This window comes from Acinonyx jubatus, chromosome B3 (genome assembly GCF_027475565.1).
Source record: "Acinonyx jubatus isolate Ajub_Pintada_27869175 chromosome B3, VMU_Ajub_asm_v1.0, whole genome shotgun sequence".
Taxonomy (NCBI): domain Eukaryota; kingdom Metazoa; phylum Chordata; class Mammalia; order Carnivora; family Felidae; genus Acinonyx; species Acinonyx jubatus.
In genome coordinates this window covers 57,670,604-57,694,577 of record NC_069386.1, presented here as the reverse complement: position 1 = coordinate 57,694,577, position 23,974 = coordinate 57,670,604, and the positions used below count along the sequence as shown (strand labels likewise).

Here is a 23,974-nt window from a genome sequence, read left to right as displayed (position 1 = left end):
TACACCTGAAACTAAGATAACATTGTTTGTTAATTACACTGGAATTTAAAAACAAACAAAGAGAAGCAGCATTGCACTGGGTGTACATCTTCCCAAGAACATCGCTCTGGAAAAATATTATTTAATTTAATGTCCAGGTTTTTCAAATTATATTTTGACAACGTTAAAAGAAATAAAACATTAGGAAATGGTCATTGTTATTATTATGATGTTTATTTTAAGAAATTTATATGTTATATCTCATTTTTATTTATATGTTATATCTCATTTTTTTCCCACTATCCCTAATGAAAACATGGCATAAATGGAAACAATATAGGAACTGGTAAATGTTGTCTTTGCTAGTTTTTGTCTTCTGTCACTCTCCTAATATCTTTGGGCTGTTGCTTTTTACTTTATTTCTTATACCCTAAGCTCTTGAGGAAAAATTCAAGGTCTTTCCTTAATATAATAAATATTTTGTCTGTGATATAGCCATTAAGGTTTTAGGGGCAAAAATTTGCGTTATCTCTCCTTGGACTCTTGGCTTCTAGGTTTTTTGTTTTTTGTTTTTGTTTTTTAATTTTCATTTTCTAATTCATTGAAGTTTAGTTTCCAACTTCATAATTTTGGTTTCTAGCATTATCCACTTTCAATTCATTACCTTTTTTCTAATTTTAGCCAAATGCTTGTTATTAGGTTTACTTTTTGGTAAAGAACAGCCTAGTCTTCTAGCATCATAATATCCCATGGAATCTCGCTGAAGATCAGAAACAGATTTTAGAGGTCTCAGACCTTCTCTTTTAACCAAAAAGGTAGTGTCCTACTGGCCTCTTTACTATCCCTATAGAATATACTGGAGTTCTCAACTTGCTGGTTCCTTTTCTGAGTGAACAGAACTTTTTTCAGAATTGTGATATGCATCGAGAATTCATAGTCCCTATTTTGATCTAATTGTCTTTTAATATCTGAGTTCTTGCTCTTCTGTTTATAATTCATTTCTGACCTTTGGACAAATCTCTCCAGTCCTCTCTTTAGGTCCTGCTTTAAACTCATGCTGTCAGGGGACTTTCTCAGTTTGGCTCTTGGTAGATATGCTACCTTAGGCAGGGTGCTGGACCTTGATGGGCATCCTACAGTTATAGCAAGAAATGCTTCACAAATCATATCTGATATGGTCTAGTTAAGACTGATCTTAACTATAGTCTAATTAAGATTAATTAATAAAAATTCATTGCTTAGAAATAATTATCCATTGACCTAAAGTCAACAAAAGTCTTTTTTTTCTAATATGAAAACATGTAATTGTTTGGAGGGAGGGGGAACAACTTGAAATAAATTAGAAAACACCTCCACATTAATCATTCTTTGCATATACTTCAAATTTGTACTCAATGCCTTTCTCCTCCTGGACATCAGAAAGAATACCTGGGTATACTGGGGGAAGTTTATATTTCTCCAAATCAAAGTCTGGAAAAAGTGTGTCACTTTCAAATTTCTGCATAATCCTTGTCACAAATAGTCTAAGGTGGCCTGGTTTCTTCGTGGTTTCCTTATAAACAGAACTGCCTTCCACTATCCAAACCATGTCCACTTTATTTGCTAATTCCAATTGCTCAATAACTTTTAAGGCATTGACCAGACTTTTGGCAAGAAAAATGAGCTTCTTGGGGAGGTTCTTTAAGGTCTCAACTGAGAACTAAATTAATTCTTTTCCTTTAAAGGCTGATTCTTCTTGGGAATAGAGAACCATGTCTTCCTACCCATAATCACTAAAGTTTGCTTATGTTCTATGAGGAAGATGTGGTCATTCTTGGGAAATAGTGTACTTGAATTCATTCCTGAGCGGGGGCTACAGCATGCCCCCGTTCTTGCAGATGCCCTTGTTCTGGGACACAGCGACAATGCAGTTTAGGGGAAGAACCGTGACAGCACTGTAAACACCTCTGAGCTGGCTCACCATCCTGGGATTCCCCACCCTTTGTCAAGCTTGGCACAAAATTGTCTCCTTGGACTCTAGGCTTTTAGAAAAAAATCAAAGGGTAACCAATTTGGATCCTAGATATTTTAAGAGAAATACAGTATCTGTGAATATTTTGATTGGAAGTTTCATGCATTAAAAACAATCTTGACGCTTTGGAAAGCTATAAGAAGGATTGATAGAAAAAAAAAGAACAACCCTGGTAAATAGAATTAAAAAAAAATGTTCAATCATGTATCAAGCACTTACTATGCACTAAATTTCATAAATCTTCTCTCATTACTTGGATTCAGAATTATTTGTTCTCTTTGGTCCTCTAAAACACAGATGATTTAAAAGTCTGTGAAAGGAAGGAGATATTTCTATCTTTAATAGCACAGGCCTAACTGAAGGCAGTAATGTGAGATTTCCCCACCCCCATGGGCCACTTCCTCTTTTTATTGTTTTCACGTAGAAAAAAAACCAGAGGACTCTTCCTGCTACACAATGCTATAGTGCTATCTGAAAGGGTTTTCTAGGTATCCTTACTGTCTGAAAGTGTGCATGCAATTTTCATCATCTGCAGAGTCAGTGAGCATGTTGGGTTGAGTTCTTGCAGAAGTATGCCCCGAATCCAGAATTTGGATGCTATGACTTATAAAGAAAGGGCTTCCAGGAGAAACCAATAAGCAAAAAAGGAGTGGGGCAGGGGGGATAAAGAATAGGGAACGGGAAGAAGCCAAGTGAAGGGGTGATTTCAGAAATCCCACACTCAGCCTGGTCCCATGGGAGCTCTAGAACAAAAGAATACCCCTCAAAGTTAGTTCTGTCTTGAAGCAAAGGAGCTGGGCTTTGGTACCTCACAGGAGCCTGTCTCTGGCTATAAGCTATAGAGTGTGTAGTTGGATGAAACATTAAACTCCCAGGTACTTCCAGCTCACTCCAGTGCCTGAGGATAATCTGCAGGGCTGGGATAACGTGCAGGTGCTAGCTGTTAGCAGCAAAATATGAAAAAGCTGGGTATGGACTCATTGAGTCTGGGTGAGGCATCAGTCTGCTACTGCGTGTTTCCTGTTAGGTTTCTCTACAGGGCCCATAAGGCATGCAGTCCCAAACTTTCATTAAAAGTTCAAAGCTTTGGGGCATCTGGGTGGCTCAGTTGGTTGAGTGTCCAAGTTTGGCTCAGGTCATGATCTCATGGTTCATGACATTTGAGCCCCCTTTGGGCTCACTGCTGTCAGCCTGTCACAGCAGAGCCCACTTCAGATCCTCTGCCCCTCCCCACCTTGTGCTCTCCTGAAAATAAATATTTTTTGCAAAGTTCAAAGTTTCGGGGTGCCTAGGTGGCTCAGTTGGTTGAGCGTCCAATTCTTGATTTCAGCTCAGGTCATGATCCCGGGGTCTTGGGATCAGCCTTTTTATCAGGCTCCAGGGTGAGCAAGGAGTCTGCTTAAGATTTTCTCTCTCTCTCTCTCTCTCTCTCTCTCTCCCTCATGCTCTCTCTCTCAAAAAAAAAAAAATGTGAATGCCATTGAAATCAGACCTGAGTTTGAATCCTAATTCCACAAAAGAAATTGGAGAAATCATTATTACTGGCTTGACTCTTTTTTTAAATGTTTTTTTTGTTTTTTTTTTTTTTGAGAGAGAGGGAGAGAGAAAGTGAGCACACATGTGAGCAGGGAGTGACAAAGAGAGAGGGAGAGAGAGAGATTCCCAAGCAGGCTCTGGCTGTCTGCCTGGAGTCAGTCAAATGTGGAATTTGATCTCAGGAACCATAAGATCATGACCTGAGCTGAAATCAAGGCTTGGAATCTTAACCCAGTGAGTCACCCAGGTGCCCCCCCCCCCCCCCCGCCCCCCAGCTTGACTCTTTGTCACCAAATCCATAAAATGAGATTATTCTTATATCATAAAGTTTATTCACTTATTTGATCGATCATTCATTCAATAAATATGGAGTATTTACCCCATACCAGGCACTGTTCAAGGGTTGTTCTCAGGAAATGGTGGTAAGAACTGTAAAATGTAAAGCTTCAGGCGATTGCTTTTACTTGCGGTGGTTATTTTCATAGCTTACAAGAGCAAGTAAAATTACCTAAAACCATAGCAAAGAGATAAAAGGGAAAACTTTTTGGCTCTGAGCTGGTGAAAAAAAGAAAGTATGCCTCTACTCCTTTCCACGAAGGGTTTTAGGTAAACGTCTTCACTCATTCTGGACAGTGCCCCACAAAGGGAAACTTGCTCTCTTCTGGCACTCTCAGGATTTCTGGGAATGATCTTGCTTGGAGAATTTACAAACTGAATTCTCAGGAGCTTCTAGCCCAGCCTCTGTCACAGTTCACCCTCTTTCAAATCTCTTAATTTTTCCTGGCCTCAATTTTCTTACCTGTAAAATGAAGGGTTCTGCCACTAACGTGTTAGCACAGTAAGCAGGTCACTTGAATATACTGGAACCTTATTTGCTATATTTCTATGGTGGGGAGTCAGTACTCAAGCTAAGGCTTGGTAGACTGAGGTGAGTACAGGCCCAGGACTCCACTGCAGATGGGACGTTTTAACTCCAATCAGATCCAACACCTCCTTTTTATAACTCTTTACTGTTACCCTTTAGTAATTTGATTATGAAGGTTAAGCAATTTAGTAATTGAATACTCTAACCTGGCTGTACTGGCTGCTGTAAGAGGTGCTGGATGCTTGTAACTTGGCCTAGGGTCTCTGTAAACTGTGACATAGAAGACTGAGAGTTACACTATAACTGAATCTGATGGCTCAGATTCAGATATGGTGTAAGGGTTAAATTGTAGTGTAGGGCTAAGGAGTAGCTTGAAAAATAATAGCTTTGTTCTGACACTGAAGGTCAAGAGATAACAGCCTTGCTTTACTCTTGTAAATTACGCTTCATACTCTTGTAAATCAGGCTTTACCAATGAAGGAAACAAAAGCTCAAAGAGCATCAGAGGCAAGGTCTAGGAGACCCACCGGTTGCAACTTAGCGGCAGAAAGTCTAAAATAATCACCTCATCCCGCAACTGTTTCTAACTCATCTGGCAACTGTTTCTAACTCATCTGGCAACTGTTTCTAACTCATCTGGCAACTGTTTCTCTGTTCTGTTCCAGGTAATGATAAAACTATGTGATCGGCTTTAAAAACTCTGTGCCCCAGCTGTTCAGGGCCGCACTCTTATCAAGAGTGTTGGTCCCGATCTGTCGGCCTTGCCTCTGATTGTAATAAACTTTGTTGTGACTGTCACTGGTGCCCATAGCATTCTGTTTCAGGAGTCGTGTGGATGCAACGATGGTATTTTTGGCTGTGGTGTGATCCTCTAAAATGGTTAGAATATCTAGGTAAAATTCCAAGTATAAGAACAAAACAAAACAAACTGAAACACATCTTCCTTCTAGTTGTCTGGTAGTTTGCATTCCTGGAAAATTCAGTGTATATAGTCTTGGCCTAATCCCCTGAACTAAGAAAATCTCTAGTAGAAACTTCTGTTCAGTTGTCAATTTTACCTTATAGGAACTAAACTCCTAGAAGCTTCTGTCTAGCTGTCAATCTTACCTTTTAGAAACAAACTAACAAACTGCTAGTACTGAAAAAGAAACATTTGAGGAAGATGCCTACCCAGATGATTCAGAAAGGGCCTAGCTGTTACCTCAGCCTCATTACAATGTTAAAATCCCCTTCTGGATATTTATCCCACACTTAAATTAAAGGAGCCTGCTTTCCCTGGTTCAGGGAGACACAGCTTTGGAAATGATTCCCCATGACCTCCTTGTTTGTACAAATAAAGTTTACCTTGTGAGGCAACTCCATTTGGTGTAGTTGCTGTCTGTAACTCAGCAAGAACTGGGCCCACTTTGGTTCAGTAACTGTTCTGGCATAGTAAATAGTCAATATATACCAAGAAATAATTGAAAAATAAAACACATTTTTACATGTGCTTGTAAAGCCCAGATTATAAAGCAGATTTTTCATATATTGAGAGATAGATAGAGACAATGTGTGCATGTGGGAGAGGGGGTGGTGGTGCCGGGGCCCCTTGCCCTCTGCCCCTATATGCCTGTAGGGACCACTAAAAACAGCCTTGTAAATTTCCAAAACTTTTAGAGAGGCTACTGCTTCTACTGAGAACCACTTTTCTAGAGGGTGGGAAGTTGCTGATCTAACAATAAGAGGAGATAAAAGGGAAACAACAATCCGGTGCCTCCTTTTTATCAGTAAACAGGAGCCTGGAGAAAGATGATAAGGACAGGAAAGTCCCCTTTTCTAACCTGGAACACCAGCTTTCCACCTAGAGACTGGTGACAAGCTACCATGGGCTCGAGTTTTGATTGGGCAGTTGAGAAACTAAAACAGCAGCTTAAAAGGAGGGAAAACCCCAGTGCTTTCCGCCGTCCTGTGGATAACTCGCGCGGAGACCCCTTGCTTGTGACCTTGGGTGTGTTCGCCGAATGCCACCACCTGCCGGTGCAAGTTCACGGTGAGCACCCCGTCCCGTGACGTCCCCTCCCTCTGCTTCTCCTTATCCACTGGCTTTCCCTGGCCCTGCGGCCTCTGGGTGCTTCTTCCCAGCCCAGTGTAGCCAGGCACCCGGGTTCGGCTCGCCCAGGCTCTGTCCAGACGCCACAGGGAAGCAGCCGAGAGGCTGGAAAGTGGCGCGCGGCTGGAACTCACGCTTCCTGTTCTATTCTCCCAGGAGAGCTGCCTCAGCAGGACTGGGCTGGACAGGACAAAATAGCTAAATCATTGATGGGATACGTGGGTGGGGTCAGTGGTGGTGGGCAGGCCCGTTGTGAAAGGCGAACACTTGAGGGTGGTGATCTGGCGGAAAGCAGGTGTCTGTGGGGTCTAAGAGAACAATTGCCTGGGTAAGCAGGTCGGCGCTTCCGGTGGAGACCTGAGCCCTGTGCCTTCCTCAGGGTGCCCTTCTTTCCATTTTCCTTTCGGGTTCCACACTTTCCCACCAGGTTCTAGGGCTTGTGTCTAAATCCAGATTGTATCACATTGTTTTGTGTAACATTCCTATGGCAGCTTAGGTGTTTGTTTTGGTAAAAGCTTTATTGAGAAATTATTCACAAACCATACAGTTCATCAATTTAAAGTATACAATTCGGTGGGTTTTAGTATATTCACAGAGTTGTGCAAACATCACCTCAATTTTAGAACATTAAGCTCAAAAGAAACCCTGCACCATTAGCAGCCACTTCCTATTTCTCCTCAACACCGCAGGCCTAACGATCCGCTCATCTTTCTGTCTTTTTAGATTTGCCTATCCTTGACATTTCATATAAATGGAATCATACAGTTTGTGGTCTTTTGTGATTGGCTTCTACTGCCTAATATGTTTTCAAAGATTATCCATATTATAGCAAGTATCTGTACCTTATTCTTTTTTATTGCTTAATAATAAATACTTCATTGTATGGATATATCACATTTTGTTCATCCATTCATCAGTTAATGGGCATTTGGCTTGTTTCCACTTTGGGGCTATTATGAATAATATTATCAACATTCATGTATAAATTTTTTATTTGGACATAAGTTTTCAATTCTCTTGAGTATATACCTAGGAGTGGATTTGCTGAGCCATATGGCAACTCTATTTTTAATCTTTTGAGGAACTGCCAGACTGTTTTCTAAAGCTGCTGCACCATTTTACATTCCCACCAGCACTACATGAGAATCCCAATTTTTCTACATCCTCACCAACACTTTTTATTATTTATTTTTAAATCTTAGTCATCCTCGTGAGTGTGAAATGGTATCTCATTATGGCTTTAATTTGCATTTTCCTAATGATGACTGAGGATTCATTACTTTTAAATTACAAAATAATTTTTAGAAAGGATTTACATGCTGAGGTTTTGAGAACTTTAACTGTCTACGTTGTGTGCCCAGTGTCACAGAGCCTAGACTCAAACCAAGTCTCCCTATGCAAATGCTTGAACTCTATCCCTTCTTCCCTAAAACAGAATCTGGGATGAAATGCTTCAAGAAAACTCCTCTCACTGTCTCTGTTAGAAAGGGAACACTGGGCATGATGAACCTCTGCATGGACTAACTGGTTCATTTCTTATTTGCTGTTAGAAACCCAAATGTGCAGGGTACCTGGGTGGCTCAGTCAGTTAAGCATCCAGCTCTTGGTTTGGGCTCAGGTCATGATCTCAGAGTTTATGAGATGGAACCCCACAATCAGGCTGCGTGCTGACGGGGCAGAGCCTGCTTGGGATTCCCTCTCTCCCTCTCTCTCTGCCCCTCCTCCATGCTCTTTCTCTCTCACTCTCAAAATAAATGAACATTAAAAAAAAGAAAGAAAGGGGGCGCCTGGGTGGCTCAGTTGGTTGAACGTCTGACTTCAGCTCAGGTCATGATCTTACAGTTCGTGGATTCGAGCCCCATGTCAGTCTCTGTGCTGACAGCTCAGGGCCTGGAGCCTGCTGCGGATTCTGTGTCTCCCTCTTTTTCTGCCCCTCCCCTGCTCACATTCTGTCTCTCTCAAAAATAAGTGAACATTAAAAAAAAAATAAAAGAAAGAAAGAAAGAAAGAAAGAAAGAAAGAAAGAAAGAAAGAAAGAAAGACCTAAATGTGCAAAGAACTTATTGGTCTCCATTTTTACTTGTAAAAAATAAATGTTTCCTTGAGATTCTGACACTGCATCTTGGATGAAATAGTGACCCTTTCTTGGTATGCAGCACTTCTGTGCTTCTCTTCATGTAAGTGCCCCTTGGGCTTCTCCTGCTTCCCATTAGCACATGGAATAAGGAAAGATACAAAGTTGAAACCTTGCTTAAATGCATAACTACTAAAGTATTTTGAAAACACATTTTTTCTTTAGGTATCTATCCATTTTACACTACTATCAATCTTACTTAGATATTACCAAAACTTAATTTCTCTCTTTTTTTTTTTTAGTTAAAAATTAAGATTGAGTTGTCTTAAAAGTGGCTCCCAGAAGCCTCACAAACCCACCCACCCACGTGGGAACACAGCACTTGTGGAGGTGGAGACAGGACTGGAACCAGAATCAGAGTTCAAATACACCAGAAAATCTGGGCTCTAAATTCTTATGTAAGTCGGAGAGTGACTGACCAACAGCTGGGGACTTTACCATTCACTGTAAACTTTGGCACAGATCACTTATTTCTCTGAAGACTGGATCCAACAAGCACAATGAATACAAGAATGTGCTGCAATAGCATGGTGAATTCCAGACAAATCCGAGAATTCCGTACAGCTGGGGAAGGAGGCCCTACTCCTGAGATGGTCTTAGAAACAGAACTGATAGATCTCAGGGAAAGTGATGAAATAGTTGACCTCACCTGTGAATCCCTAGAACCTGCAGTGATTGACCTAACTTGCCATGACTCTGTTGTGATTACTGAAGAAAGGAGGAGGCCAAGGGGAAACAAAAGGTCGCTCCAAAGGCAAACTGGCAAGAGCAGTGATAAGGAGGAGCTGAGGAGAAACAGAGATGTGTATGTGACCAACAGGACCTCCCATAATGCCCTGGAAGAAGAAGTTTTAAGTTGCACACTACCTGGTTATATCCGGTGTCGAATTTGTATGGATGGGTACTCGGAGATTGAACTGAGTAGGCGACATGTTTACTCTACAGAATGTGGCCACATCTTCTGTAGTTGCTGCCTCTGCACTTCCCTTAAATATAGTAAAAATTGCCCAGTTTGTTTGAAAAAAATCAGCTGTCATCAGTACCACCGTATTTATATATGAGGTATACCGTATCATTCAGGACAGACAAAACTTGGGTGGATTTTTCCATGTCCTCATGCAGAAACTGCAGGTTGTTGGCATCCTATACACTGGACTCAAAAAGGCTGCTTTAAAAATTGTTTTCTGGGATGCCTGGGTGGCTCAGTCAGTTAGCGTCTGGCTCTTGATTTTGGTTCAGGTCATGATCTCACAGTTGGTGAGTTCAAGCCCTGCACTGGGCTCTGTGCTGACAGTGCACAGCCTGCTTGGAATTCTCTCTCTCTCTCTGCCTTTCTCAAAATAAATAAATAAAAATGTAAAAAATTATTTTCTGGAGTATATAAAAAACTTTTTAATTTCTCACACACTATGTATGAGACTACTTTTTGATTCCTTTCGTTTCATGCTTTAAGGCTGGACTTTGGTTGTCATAATATGCCAGAAGACTAGTGGTTGTCCTCAAAGCAATTTTTCTTTTTTTTCTCATAGTAATCACTTTTTAATTGACCACATATGGGCATTTTGGATCATGTAAACAAGGGCAACATCCTAGAGATGGTGGAGCAAGTAGATGGAAAGAGACTGGGAGACTGACAACTTTGCAGGTCAGAGCCACCATACAAATTTGGACTTGTACTTGAGAGACAAATAAACTTTATTCTTATTTAAGCAACCATATACTAGGTCTTATTTAGAGCAATGGAAACTTTATTTTAATTAATGGACCAGGTAGGGTGCTGTCTCTGGGTTTCTCTGGATTTCCTGATTCCACTGGAGTGGAAGGAAGTCAGTCCTTTCTGACCACTTCTCCACCCAGCAGGGCAGAGGTGGGTACATGGGCAGGCACCATGTCCTCTGAGACTCCTGCTGGCCTTTGAGGCCAGTTGGAGGAGTTGCCTAGGCACATGGGAATCTAGAGTTGTGGTTCTGTGCTTTCTGACCTGCCAGAACACAGAGGAGATGCCGTCACTCTGGCTTTACAGGTGTGGCTGTGTCCCACACTGGTCAGCTAATCAACAAGTTGGCACGCTTCTCTGTTAACAAACACATCACTGCACCACCATCCCAGCTGCTCCAGGGCCACTGCCCACCCTCTACCTCCCAGCCAAACATAGACTAGTTCTTTTTTCTTTTGCAGAGGATCATATAGCACTCACAGTTCAGACTGCACTTTAGAACTGGAGAGAATGAGATTTCTACAGTGCTCCCTCCTTTTTCCTCAGAATGAAATGGGCAGTAAAGTTTGTTCCTTACTTACTATGGCTGTAGCAGTGCTGCTCTCCTCCATGGAGGCTCGGTCGTGCTGATGGAACAGTGCCCATCCCTGCGTCATGTCTGTCTACACAATGCATTCTCTGAAATGTTCCATACCCCAGGCTTCAGTTGCTTGACGTGGCACAGGAAATGCAAGATAAATGTGGTATACTCTCTTCTGTGTGTTCCTTTGTATGTTCTAAAGTGAAAAGAGGAAGAAAAACAATAGGAAAATGAAAAAAAAATTGAAAAAAGTTCTACATATTATCTTCCTACATTTCAATAGATCATTTTATGTACCCCACTTTGGAAACTATTAATTGCTCTGTGACCTGCACACAGTGTATCAGAAAACTGGCTAATGACTGAAACATCTGAGGTGCCTATTAAATGCAGATTCTGCTTTTATACATCTTGTCCATGTGATCAGGATAAAGAGCAGAGTCTCTCCAGCTTGTCAGCAGCCCCCAACCCTCCCTATCGTATCCTGCCTAGCCCACTACACATTTCCCTTACCTGCCAAGCTCATGTAGACATTTGAGTTTTTGGCTCTGCTTTCAGAGGAAAAAATAGAGGAGATTCTGAATTTTTCAAAAAAAAATCAAGATAAATTTTATAGACAACAAAATGCATTGATCTTAAGTGCATAATTAGATGAGTTTGGGCAAATATAATGACCAACACCCCAATCAAAATACAGAACAATTCTGTCATTCCAGAAAGTTCCCTTATATCTCCTTCTAGTCAATCCCCCCCAACCCCCTACCCCCTCCAGCCTCTACTCCCCCAGCCCCCTACCAACAACCACTGTTCTGATTACTGTCACCAAATACATGCTTGGGAACACTGATTTTTATTACTTCATTGTCTAGTTCACCTCATCATCAAGGAAAATATGATAGGGATTTGGAGTATAAGCAATAGGCACGGATCAAATATTTGCTTTAGTGGGAGCATGACTAATATTACCTCTTTTAAGAATTGAAGCAAGAAATATGTCAGTCAGAGAAAGACAAATACCATATGATTTTACTCATGTGGAATTTAAGGAACAAAACAGATGAACATATTTATTCAAAAATAGAGAGGCAAACCAGGAAACAGACTGTTAATGATAAAGAACGAACACGGTTAGTGGATGGAGGTAGGTTGGGGATGAGCTAGATGGGTGCTGGGTTAAGGAGGGCACTTGTAGGGATGCACACTGGGTGTTATATGTAAGTGATGAATCATTAAACTCTATGCCTGAAATTATATTACACTATATGTTAACTAACTGGAATTTAAATAAGAACTTGAATAAAATACAATAAAATGTTAGTTCAAAACAAAACAAAAAAGAAGAAAAGCCTTTTGTGTGGACAGTTAAGGGTACAGCAACTATTAATAAGCATTAATTGAATGCAAAAAATAGAAGGAAGAAAGTGTCATTGATAATGACACCTGCCATTCATTAAGTAATAGCTGTGTTCCAGGCATAGTACTAGGCACTTCACACATCACAGGCAGTCAAGGCATAAACCTAGGCAAGAGCAGTAACCCAACAGGATGTAAGAGCAGAAGCTGAATGGAGGTGCCACAGGGCATACTAACTTGAATAATTTGGCTGACTATTGTACATAGCTGTGGAAAGAAGTGAGAAATAAAGAAAAGAAGAATTAAGGCCACATTATGCATAGAGCATTGTTTGCTGTGTTATGGAGTTTAGAGTTTATTTTACAGGTGCTAAGGAGCCCTTAAAAGGCCTGGAAAAAAGCCTCCAGAGAAAGATTCTTAAGGATTCAGCATGATCTTCAGTGAAGACCAAAGATGCTGTTTGAAAAGTTGAGGGGAAAATATGGTAGTGGAATTAGGAAGGGAAGATCCTGCTGTTGACTTTCCTCTCAAAATAGAAGTGAATTTCATGAAGTGTATAAGAAAAGGATGAAGTAATCTCGGTCTGAGGAATTTGGTAGCCCACTGTATTCTCCTGCCCTCGGATGTCTAGCAGTTCCATTTTAGAACAGCCAGCAGAGCTATGCAAACCTTTTGAGCTGTGGCAACTCTTAGGAGATGGTGTTTGTTCAAAGGTGGCAATGATAGGACTCCAGGGGAGTAGCTGTGGAAGTTTGGATTTAGCTTTCAGGTACCTTTTTGGAAAAGTAGAAGCTCATTTGGCCAGAGTGGAAATGGAATTAGGAGAAATGGACATTCAAATTTACTCACTTGAAGCTTGATCTAGCTTTAGACCAAGTTAGCCCCACAGTGAGATAATCTGGCAATGTACATCTATCATTTCCCGATGTTCACTGAAGTTATAGCAGAGAATGAAAACCACATTTCTTGAGCTGTAATACAGCTGGATTTCATCAACCACAGATTGAAATTGAACTATTCCAGAAAGGGGTTAAGAGAGACAGAGGAGAGAAGTCAGACTCAAGTTTCAGCAAGGTCTGGTGTTTTCCAATTCTCTAGTCCACACTGAATTCATCCCTATTGTAAATATTAAATACACCTGCCAAGAGAAACAAGTTACTCTCCAAGAACCTAAAATTGTTACAAAGGATAAACTTTTAGGTTCTTTCCTTAGTTACATCAACTAGATCCCACTGATATGCTATTAAAATCTGTGTACTGGGATGACTATCCCAGGGAGTATTAATAAAGTAAAATAGGTTTCAATGACATCATTAGTTCAGTGTCTATCTCTAAAATAGTAGTCTCCCTTTAGCAAGAGCCAGGGAGCAACAGCAGCCAACACTTGAACAAATGCACACAAACTCCTAAGGTTTCTTACCTACTGGCCTCCTTGGGCTTTCCTGACAGCCTCATGGGTACTTAGAACTGACAAAAGTCTCAGGGAGGTACAGGCCTTTGTCTGTGGGCCCTGCTATCCTAGTGCCCTATCCAGTATTCCCTGGCTGTGTTGAGATCTGAGGCTAACAGACAAAGTTGGGCCCTACTGGGTAATTCATGGTTAGGGACAGCAGGATATTCTGCCAGCCTTATTTATAAATAGTTTTAGGGGCACCTGGGTGGCTCAGTTGGTTGAGCGTCTGACTTCAGCTCAGGTCATGATTTCACAGTTCGTGAGTTCGAGCCCCGCACTGGGCTCTGCGCTGACCGCATGGAGCCTGCTTCAGATCCTTTGTCTACCTCTCTCTCTGCCCTTACCCTGAGTGTGCTCTCTCTCTCTCTCAAAAATAAATAAACACTAAGAAAATATATTTAAAAATATTTAAAAAATAGTTTTGGACATTTTTAATACATAGTATTAGAAGTAAAACACACGGTTTTCTTCTATCTCCAATTCCATAGTTCAATTTCATGGTATTATGCAGGTAGGTTTCTGACTTTGAGAAAATCTTTTTCTGTTTCACTATCCAGTGACTATTCACTGACAGTTCTAGCATGATCACTCTCACTGTATGGGAGACATTAATGAGGGTAACATTTGATATGGGCCCTTCCCTTACCCCCTTAGCGGTCAGCAGGCAAAAAGATCCTACAGGGCATATTCCCTTTTCCTGTGGTGTGGCATGAAAAGGCATATGGCCTCAGATGTGGCTCCGCCAGGAGCACCCACACTCTAAAGGGAGGACAGAGGGGCTGCTAGTGTGGTGTGACAGGATAGAGGTGGTAGTTACTCATACCACTTGGCTCCCTTGTTGATGAAAGTGCCTTCAGAGATTGAACTTCTCTCTGCCTTTCCTCTGAACAAGCCCAACCTACAGAGACAACAGCTGTTCTATTCTCCAACCAGAAGAGAGAAGGTTCACTGCATTGCTGGGCATGGGCCATTCATTAATTCATTCATTCATCTGCTCATTTACCTGGTATTTATGAAATTTTGATAGCGTGGTAGGCCTATGTGGTTAAAAAGATATTCATCTTTTTAAGAGTCCTTTCCTCCAAGTAGCTCACAGCTAGTGGAGAATAGATGTGAAAAATATTTATAATACAATGAAAGAAATAATGCAGTGTAATAAAAGCTATGATAGAAATATCTGCCAGGTACTAGCTGAAGCATAAAAACAGATATAACTCTGACTTATCAGTAATTTCCTTGGAGTCTAGAAGATAGAAAATTGAATTTTTGATTTGTATTCAGCTCTGTTGGAGTCCCTCAAGATTAATACCTACTTATATCTCTTGTTACATTTCAAGACAGAAAGTTAATTTGAGGGAGAGGATTTGTAAACAATTTACTATACCAGTGTCAGTACAATGACAATAATAGCTAGTACCATTTATTGGGTGCTTCCCATGTGCCAGGTGCTGTTAAGCCCATTACATACATCATCTCATTTAATCCTCACAACAATCCTATGAGGTAAGTATTATTGTCTCTTTTATATATGTTAAGATTGAGGCTTGGCAAAAGACAAGTAACTTTGCTTTATAACTTTGTTTTTGTTTTACTCTTTCCCCTACATGGTAAAATCTGGTATGTGTAGTTTTTTACATATCACCGCCTGCTGCCTAACCCCAACTTTGTTTTTAAAATAGTGAAATAAAAACCTGAAGTGCCCCTTTGTGAGATTTGGGACCTCATGCAATATAGGTTTTGGCATCACAAACTTTAGAGGCAGAAGGGGAGTCTTAGGAAGTCACATTTTATAGGAGGAACTGATACCCAGAGGAGTTCAACATTTCAGCCGTTATTCAGTTCTCTGGGTTCTTTACTGGGAGAAAAGGCTTTTGTCTTCTAGGCCAGTAAGTATTACTACCCCAAAGCTACAGGCTCAAGGATGTGCAAACTCTAGGATTTAGTACAATCATCTTTACTAAATGCTGTTAAACATTTCAGCCAACACCAAAAATATTCAAGATGGAGGCACCTGGGTGGCTCAGTTGGTTAAGCATCTGACATCAGCTCAGGACATGATCTAACAGCTTGTGAATTTGAGCCCTGTATAGGGCTCCGTGCTGACAGCTCAGAGTCTGGAGCCTGCTTCAGATTCTGTGTCTCCCTCTCTCTCTCTCTCTGCCCCTTCCCTGCTCATGCTCTGTCTCTGTCTCTCAAAAACAAATAAAAAATGTGAAAAAAATATTCAAGATGAAACAAAATTAATTTTTTAAAGTTAGGAACACAGTTCCTAGCTCAACATCAGAATTTCATAGCTGATTAGTTGATAAGGTGCTTTATCCCACAAATGCCATGTACTGTCATGGTGAACAAGATAGCACTACCCGTAGTTGTTTACAATTTAGTAAACAAGGGGCAGACATGAAATCAAACAAAATAACTATGAACAGGTATGTACAAAGATCTAGAGAGTTATAGAAAGGTGTAAAGCACTGATTCTCAACTGGGAGTTAGTTCCACCCCCATACACCTAGCAGACATTTGGTAATGTCTGGAGACAATTTTGACTGTCACAACTAGGGGAGAGGGTGCTACCAGCATTTGGTGAGCTGAGGCCAGAAATGCTGCTCACTGTCCTAAAATTCACAGGACAGCCTCCCATAAGAAAAACTTAGCCAGCTCAAAATGTCCACAGGGCTTACGTTGAGAGACTCCAGTATAGAGCCAGCAAAATATATTCTACAAGGGATGGGGGAGGAGAGTAAAGCTTAGGGGGTTGGTTATGGAAGAGTTTACTGAAGAGATAATGATTGGGGTTGGGAGAGAGGATCCCCAGCAGAAGGGACATGTGCAAAGCCACATATTGGCATATTTGGGCAACCCCAAACACCAGAGGAATTGTTGTAGGCATTAAGACTGGACAGCAGGCATTCCATAGGAGCTAGACATTCAATAAAATCTATTGAGTTAGAGAAAATCCGGTTCCGTGATGGCTCTTTATATGTTGGTCACTCAAGAGCACAATCTAGGTACAGATCTCTGTGAACTAAAACTGCCCAAGAAAGCTATTTGAAATAAGGCTTTTCTCATCTTGCTTCCTTAGGTCCTAGGGTTTTCCAGGCATTTGTTACTTTCTCAGAAATAGAGTTGGGGCTGTTTCAATGGAATGTGAACTCTGAGAGGTGGGATAGGTCTCTATTAAAGCCACTCAGGTGGGGTCTCAATACTGGGATCACGAGAAGAGATGATGTGGTTATTTCTCATGCATTCTGCTTATAGGCAGATGATGATGTTTATTTATGTCCTCTTTCATAGAGAATCCCACTCCAGAAATGGGAATATGTGAACCTTAAGATTAGACTGCCACCTTGAATCTAATTGGGTTGCCTTCCCTCTCCCCCCCTCCCCCAACAAAAAATGGGGGTGAGTGGGTAGGCCATTCCAATCAGGCTTTCTCTCTCTCTTAAGCTAATGATGATCAAAGCAACTGACAAACTGCCACGGAATCTGCTAGAACTCACTCTGGCCTTGCCCTATCCCCAGCTGCTGAACTTTTCTTCCTTCTGTCATGCTCTGAGTCCATTCTTAGCAAACTACCAGGCACCTGATTCCTGGTCTGCAGCTACCCTGGTCCTGTTGTGGTTTGATTCAAGTGCCTGCCTCTGTTCCCTGGTGGCCCAATGATAGAGCTTAATGGAGGTGAGTGACCCCACCTTACCTCAGCTAATTTTCTAGGCATAGTGTGGAAAACAAGATCACAGAAGGGGGTATGGATTTTACAGCATGAAAGGAAATTCAGGGAACTATTTAATTTATGACAGCTTATAGCTGCTATACTCTCTTCAGGTTTACTCTACTTGGTAAGCAAGTAATGATACCTACATAAACTTTGGAGAAAAATTAAAATAAATGCTATACAAAAATTTACTTTCTTTATTAACAATCCCTTAATTTAATTTGTTCATTAATTAATTTTTTTTATAGTCTAAAGATTGTTTTATTTCAGTATGCATGGATCTGTTCCATCCTTTTCCTTTTAAGTTTTAATTCTGGTATAGTCAACATACAGTGTTATATTAGCTTCAGGTGTGCAATATAGTGATTCAATAATTCTATGTTACTCAGTGCTTATCAAGATATGTGTACTGTTAATTCCCTTTACCTATTTCACTCATACTAATCACTTTTATTTTATTTTGTTTTATTTTATGTTTATTTATTTATTGAGGGGGGGCAGAGAAATAGGGGAGCAAGAATCCCAAGCAGGCTCTGTACTACAATGTGGGTCTCGAACTCACAAACCATGATATCATGACCTGAGCTGAAATGAACCGAGCCAAAATCAACAGTCAGACGCTTAACCAACTGAGCCACTCAGGCACCCCTAATCACTTTATTTTAGATTGAAAAAATTTATTATGTATAACTTGGTTTGCTAGTTATACTATTACATGTGGTATTTTATATTTAGAACCAAACTGATTCTCACAGGGGTTAAACATTTTCTTTTTTGTCTTCCAGTTATTTTATTTTAGCTCTAGCTGCATCTTCCAAAATTGATGAATTAAATCTTTTTTTTGTTTGTTTTTTTCACTACAGTGAGGTCTGGAGTTATTTATGCCTATTAGAATTCTGAAAAGTTATAAACGGAATTAGCATTAGCTACAATATCATTTTTAAACATTTTAATTCCAGTATAGTTAACATACAGTGTTATATTGGTTTCAGGTGTACAATATGGTGATATGCCAATTCTGTACATTACTCGGTGCTCGTCACAATAAGTGTACTCTCTGGGGCGCCTGGGTGGCTCAATCGGTTGAGCGTCAGACTTCGGCTCAGGTTATGATCTCATGGTCCCTGAGTTCGAGCCCCGCGTCGGGCTCTGTGCTGACAGCTCAGAGCCTGGAGCCTGTTTCAGATTCTGTGTCTCCCTCTCTCTCTGACCCTCCCCCGTTCATGCTCTGTCTCTCTCTATCTCAAAAATAAATAAACGTTTAAAAAAAAATTAAAAAAAAAAGTGTACTCTCAACCCCCTTTGCCTTTTTCCCCCCATCCCCCAATCCACCTTCTCTCTGGTAACCACCAGTTTATTCTCTGTAGTTAAGAGTTTGGTTTTTAGTTTGTCTCCTTTTTCTTTGTTAATTTATTTAGTTTCTTAAATTCCACATATGAGTGAAATCATATGGTATTTGTCTTTCTCTGAGTGACTTATTTCGCTCAGCATTGTACCCTCTAGATCCCATCCATGTTGTTGCAAATGGCAAGATTTCATTCTGTTTTATGGCTAAGTAATAACCCACTGCATATATTATACATACTACATCTTTATCCATTCATCTGTCGATGAACACTTGGGCTGTTTCCATAATTTGGCTATTGTAAATAACACTGCAATAAATATAACGGTGCATGTATCTTTTCAAATCAGTGTTTTTATTTTCTTTAAGTAAATATCCAGTAGTAGAATTACTGGATCATATACGGTAGTTCTATTTTTAATTTTTTGAGGAGCCTCCATACTGTTTTCCACAGTGGCTGCACCAGTTTGCATTCCCACCAACAGTGCACAGGGTTCCTTTTTCTCTCGCCAAGTATCCTTGCCAACACTTGTGTTTTTTATTTTAGTCATTCTGACAGGTGTGAGGTGATATCTCATTGTAGTTTTGATTTGTATTTCCCTATTGATGAATGATGTTGAGCATCTTTCATGTGCCAATTGGCCATCTGCGTATCTTCTTTGGGGAAATGTCTATTCATGACTTCTCACTTTAAATTAGATTATTTGGTGTTTTGGTGTGGAGTTGTGTAAGTTCTTTATATATTTTGGATATTAACCCTTTATTGGATATATCATTTGCAAATATCCTCTCCTATTCAGTAGGTTGTGTTTTAATTTTGTTGAGGAGTTAAACATATTTAATTGAATTCCTTTAAGATCTTTTCAGAGCTAAAATTAAGGACGTTATATTCATTTGAACCATGTGTTTTCCTGACAGACAAAAGAAAATGTGTATTTACAGAAAGAAAGCTGAAAAAAACTCACTGAATTTCATCAACAAGAAATTTTGACACCTGAATCATGTTCTGATATATCATATCTATCAGCTTCTACTTCTTACAAAGTTTAATTAAACATATATTAAGCATTAAGATAAGATTCCTCAGTTATGGAACCTTTAGGTTTGCTCTTAGTCTTATCTGTTCTTAGCTGTTGAAACAGTTATACCTATTTTGTTTATAATTTCTAGAGGGAAAAGTAAACAATACTGTCTACTCCTACTGTACTCTTATTACTATTGTCTCTTCCCACCACATTCTTATTAAGGGGAAGTTAGTAAAAGTAGACACTTTCTCATAACAGTTAAAAATTTGTGTAATAGTGAGCTTCCCATGATTTCAAATGTTCAGGGAGTAGCTAGAAAGGAGTTAATTAAATGACTTATGATCTCTTTCAACCCTGACAAACTGGTTAAATGAACAAGTTCATAATCTTTCTTTCTTATGTGAAAGTGACAGGGCACACGAAGCATGCATATATTTTGCTCTGGTGCTTGAGCTGTTTGTGCCACATAGTTTGTTTTAGATGAATTATGTTTCTCTGCTCTTAATTCTCTGCTCTGCTAATTTTTCAGCAATCTGCCCATCAGAGTTTTTAAAAATTACTTTGAAGAAATGAAAGCTGAAAAGCAACTAATGCCCTTTAAAAAAGGCAACAAATCCCTTTAAATATTTTGCTGATCCTGATTTCAAAAGTTCACAATCTAAAACTTTTCAGGAAGAAAAAAAAAAAAAAAAACCTGTGAAAAATTAAGCATTTTTTTCTGCAAGTTTCCAGTAATTTCACTGCTCTACTTCGTCCTTGCCTTTTCTCTCCTTATAAGAATATGCAAAGTGAGTAGAAGGAGGTGGATATGCTTTCTTAAAAGTGATTGCTGCCATCCAGGAGCTTTCTAAGGATGAATTCTTATCCTGGACTTGAATTTCTTTCCTTCTGCCTTAAGGTTAGGCTTCCTCTAAGGAGCTGGCAGTAGGTGTGATTTCCTAAGGTTTCCAGGTAGAGAAATTTCAGAATCTCCTTTGTTTTTCAATTCTATTTTTCCCTCTAGAGCAGTGGGAAATTGTTCCAGCTGTTTTGCCTCACAGGTTTGATCCACTTAATGAATTAAATTGCACAAAACATTGATTTGCCCTCTGCTGACTCAATGATTAGGAAAATGGGCTTTGGGGTCAGATAATCAGTTCAAATCCAGGCTCCACCACTTAATTACTGTGTGATCTTGGCAAGTTATTTAACCTCTCTAAGTTTCAATTTCCTTAAAAATGGAAGAATAATACTGATCTCATATGGTTGTTATGAGGATTAAATGAAATAATGTGCATAAAGCATTTCACACAGCAAATGGTCAGTAAATATTAGTTAATATGATTAAAATAACCTTATTTTATAGCAGAGGCTATATTCTTGAAAGTCAGAGTAATTGGCAAAACATCAATTGGAAAGATATTAATAATAAAATAACAGGGTCATGTAGATGGCTCAGTTGGTTAAGCATCTGATTTCGGTTCAGGTCATGATCTCGTGGTCTGTGAGTTGGAGCCCCACGTAGGGCTCTGTGTTGACAGCTCAGAGCCTGGAGCCTGCTTTGGATTCTGTGTCTCCCTCTCTCTCTACCCCTCCCCTGCTCATGCTCTGTCTCTCAAAAGTAAAATAAGACATTAAAATAATTAAAATAATAATAATAAAATAACAAAAAAATCATATAATGTCAACAATAACATTAAATATATATTTTCATATCATAAAATTCACCCTTCTAAAGTTTACGATTCAGTGTTTTCTCACAGTCACAAAGTTGTACAACCATCACCACTATCTAATTCTAGAATATTTTTGTCACCACATAAAGAAATTCCATACCCATTAGCAATCACTCCTCATTCCCTGCCTTGTCCTAGCCCTGGAAACCACTAGTCTACTTTAAATGTATTTTTAAAACACATGGAATAAAAATTCCTAAATGGCATCCATTTCCAAAAGATACTGCATTCACTAGGATTAAAAACTAGCTCTGGTAGAGACAATCTTTCTCTTAAATTGCCAACTGGCCAGGTTCTCCCACAAGTTCTATCGTATTCAGAATGCATCTAATTTTAAGTTTTCCAGACAGGCTGATTAGCTTAAAATGCAATGTTGTTTTTGCTTGCATATTCCCTGAGGGGCATATTTTTATGAGTTTTGTCTTCTAAGCACATACTGAGAGGGTGGAGAATAACAGATTTTTTCCTCTTTATTTCCATAGAATTGCCCACTCAGTCTAGTACAAAAAAAGGGAATAAACTTAAAAACTTTTTTTGTTATCTAATGGTTAATGGAACTTAAATGAATCATTAATATATGAAAGGATGGTAAATTAAAAAATTTTACTGTACAACAAAACCATGGGAGATAAGACTAGAAACATGAGTTTGCAACATGTAGAGGATTCTGAAATCTGCCTTTTTAATAAAAATAAAAACACCACATAACTTATTTTGGTATGCTATGGAAAGCAAAAGAAGATATTTGAGGCAGGGAAGGGTTAGCAATTATTATTAGTTCTATTATTATTAACTAGACTTTATAATTGATTAGATGATGGGGGAAAAAAGAGAACACCCAAAGATGACTCATATTTCAAAACTGGGATATTGGTGGTGCAACAGAAATAGGGAAGCCAAGAGCAGGAACTGATTAGGGAGAAAGAGGAGTTATGTTTCAGGCTTATTTAGTTTCAGGGACCCTGTTGTGAGCTCAAAGATATGGGCTCAGAGATACAGATTTGGGGGGCTCACCTTTATAGCAGTTGTACACAAAGTTTGGAATGAATGGCTTCCTTGGGAAGAAGAGAGTACAGAGCTAGAAGAGAGCTGAAGATAGACCATAGTGATTGTTTACACTTATGAAAGTGGAAAGAGGAAGAGAAACCAACCAAGGCGGAGGAGTGGTCAGAGAAAGAAGAATTAGAACAGAATCATATCACAGAATTTTAACTGGGTTAATTTCTTAACCCAGTAAGTTAAGAAGGATGAAGATTGAGAGTAGGTCATTAAATGAGTGTTTAGCAAACTCCATGGCAAGCTTTCAGAAAACAGTTTTTATAGCATGCTGGGGTAGAGAGTTTGTTACAAGAGCAGAGATTCAGACAAGTTATTTTAAGTAAGAGGTAACCAAGAGATAACCACACTGACCATGAGGATAAACATCCATGACTCCAACTCTTTTGCTGAGCCCCTACTATAGCAAGGCATTGTGTAGGCATACGAATCCAAGAAGAGTCCTATAACAGTGCTGTGGTTAATGTAACACAGTTACTCTCCACATTTGTTTCTCTCTATAATTCTTGTCTCTAAGAGCTTACTGACTCCACCCTACATCTCTCCATGTCTTCTATTTAAAATTTAGCTCCTGGGGCACCTGGGTGGCTCAGATGGTTGAGGGTCTGGCTCTTGATTTTGGCTCAGGTCATGATCTCATAGTTTGGGAGATTGAGCCCCATGTCGGGCCCCATGCTGACAACAGCTACTTGGATTCTTTCTCTCTGCCCCTCCCCTGCTCATGCTGTCTCTCTCAAAATAAGTAAACTTAAAATAAGTAAATAAAACTTAGCTCCTAGATTCTGTTTCCTTTATGAGTCTTCATGGCATGACCTTTCATGTTTCAAATTTTTAGGATTTGCTTCAACTGCCAATTTCCTGATTTTATTTCCAAAGTTAAATTCGCAAGAGGTTCTATTTTGCCCAGATTATCTTTTCCATTAGGTCACACCTTGGGTTGTTGAACAGCCTATGAAATGGGTCAGAATCCTACCTGTATTTTATTTACCTGTGGCTTGGGAGAGAGAGTAAAGGCCACATGATGAATGTAGTCTTGACCTTTAGCATGGACTATAGGAATGTCAGCAACTACAATTAACACATCTAGTAGGTATTGGGGATGCATCTTGGTTTAAAAATCCAAGTATGCAAAGAATAGTACATAACCCTTTCCACAACACTGCTTAATATTGACTTTGAGTCTCCATTCCTGTGGGCTGGAGAGAAATTCAACTTGTAATCTTTGGGGACAGACATGTGCACTGATTACCACTGGTCAAGGTGGTGTATGAAGGATACTGAAATATCTCTATCTCCCCTCCCCCAACCAAATACATAGAAATGTTGGTTAAAGTGCCAAAAACAATTTAAGCTTAGGTTTTCAAATGGTAGAATAAAAATAGTGGTTTTATTTCTTTTTTG

The 23,974-nt window shown here is 39.7% G+C and overlaps 2 protein-coding genes, 1 long non-coding RNA gene and 1 pseudogene across 8 annotated transcripts in view; 2 read left to right on the top strand and 2 right to left on the bottom strand.

The window, feature by feature from the left end:
- Nucleotides 1-1,299: 1,299 nt before the first annotated feature.
- On the bottom strand, nt 1,300-3,137 carry LOC128315956 (dihydrofolate reductase-like; annotated as a pseudogene).
- A 3,082-nt stretch (nt 3,138-6,219) lies between these two features.
- Nucleotides 6,220-9,981, top strand: LOC106968467 (E3 ubiquitin-protein ligase RNF4-like). The gene is made up of 2 exons (XM_053224074.1): nt 6,220-6,420; nt 8,857-9,981. The coding sequence occupies exon 2, from the start codon at nt 9,115-9,117 to the stop codon at nt 9,673-9,675; it is 561 nt and encodes a 186-aa protein (XP_053080049.1). The 5' UTR covers nt 6,220-6,420; nt 8,857-9,114; the 3' UTR covers nt 9,676-9,981.
- Nucleotides 9,236-23,974, bottom strand: part of LOC128315955 (uncharacterized) — a 55,938-nt gene continuing 41,199 nt past the window's right edge. The window contains exons 2-3 of one of the 2 annotated variants that reach the window (XR_008299200.1): nt 10,913-11,107; nt 9,236-10,595 (exon numbers count right to left, since the gene is read on the bottom strand). This is a non-coding gene — a long non-coding RNA (uncharacterized LOC128315955). Of the gene's footprint in view, nt 11,108-23,974 lie in introns of both variants that reach the window. The other variant, XR_008299199.1, reaches the window with a different exon arrangement.
- Nucleotides 17,181-23,974, top strand: part of TRIM69 (tripartite motif containing 69) — a 39,109-nt gene continuing 32,315 nt past the window's right edge. For 2 of the 5 annotated variants that reach the window (XM_015064818.3, XM_015064819.3), the window contains exon 1: nt 17,182-17,395. In XM_015064818.3, coding sequence (XP_014920304.2) covers nt 17,390-17,395 — 6 coding nt within the window. In that variant the 5' untranslated portion in view covers nt 17,182-17,389. Of the gene's footprint in view, nt 17,396-23,974 lie in introns of all 5 variants that reach the window. The other 3 variants (XM_027067150.2, XM_027067149.2, XM_027067151.2) reach the window with 2 other exon arrangements.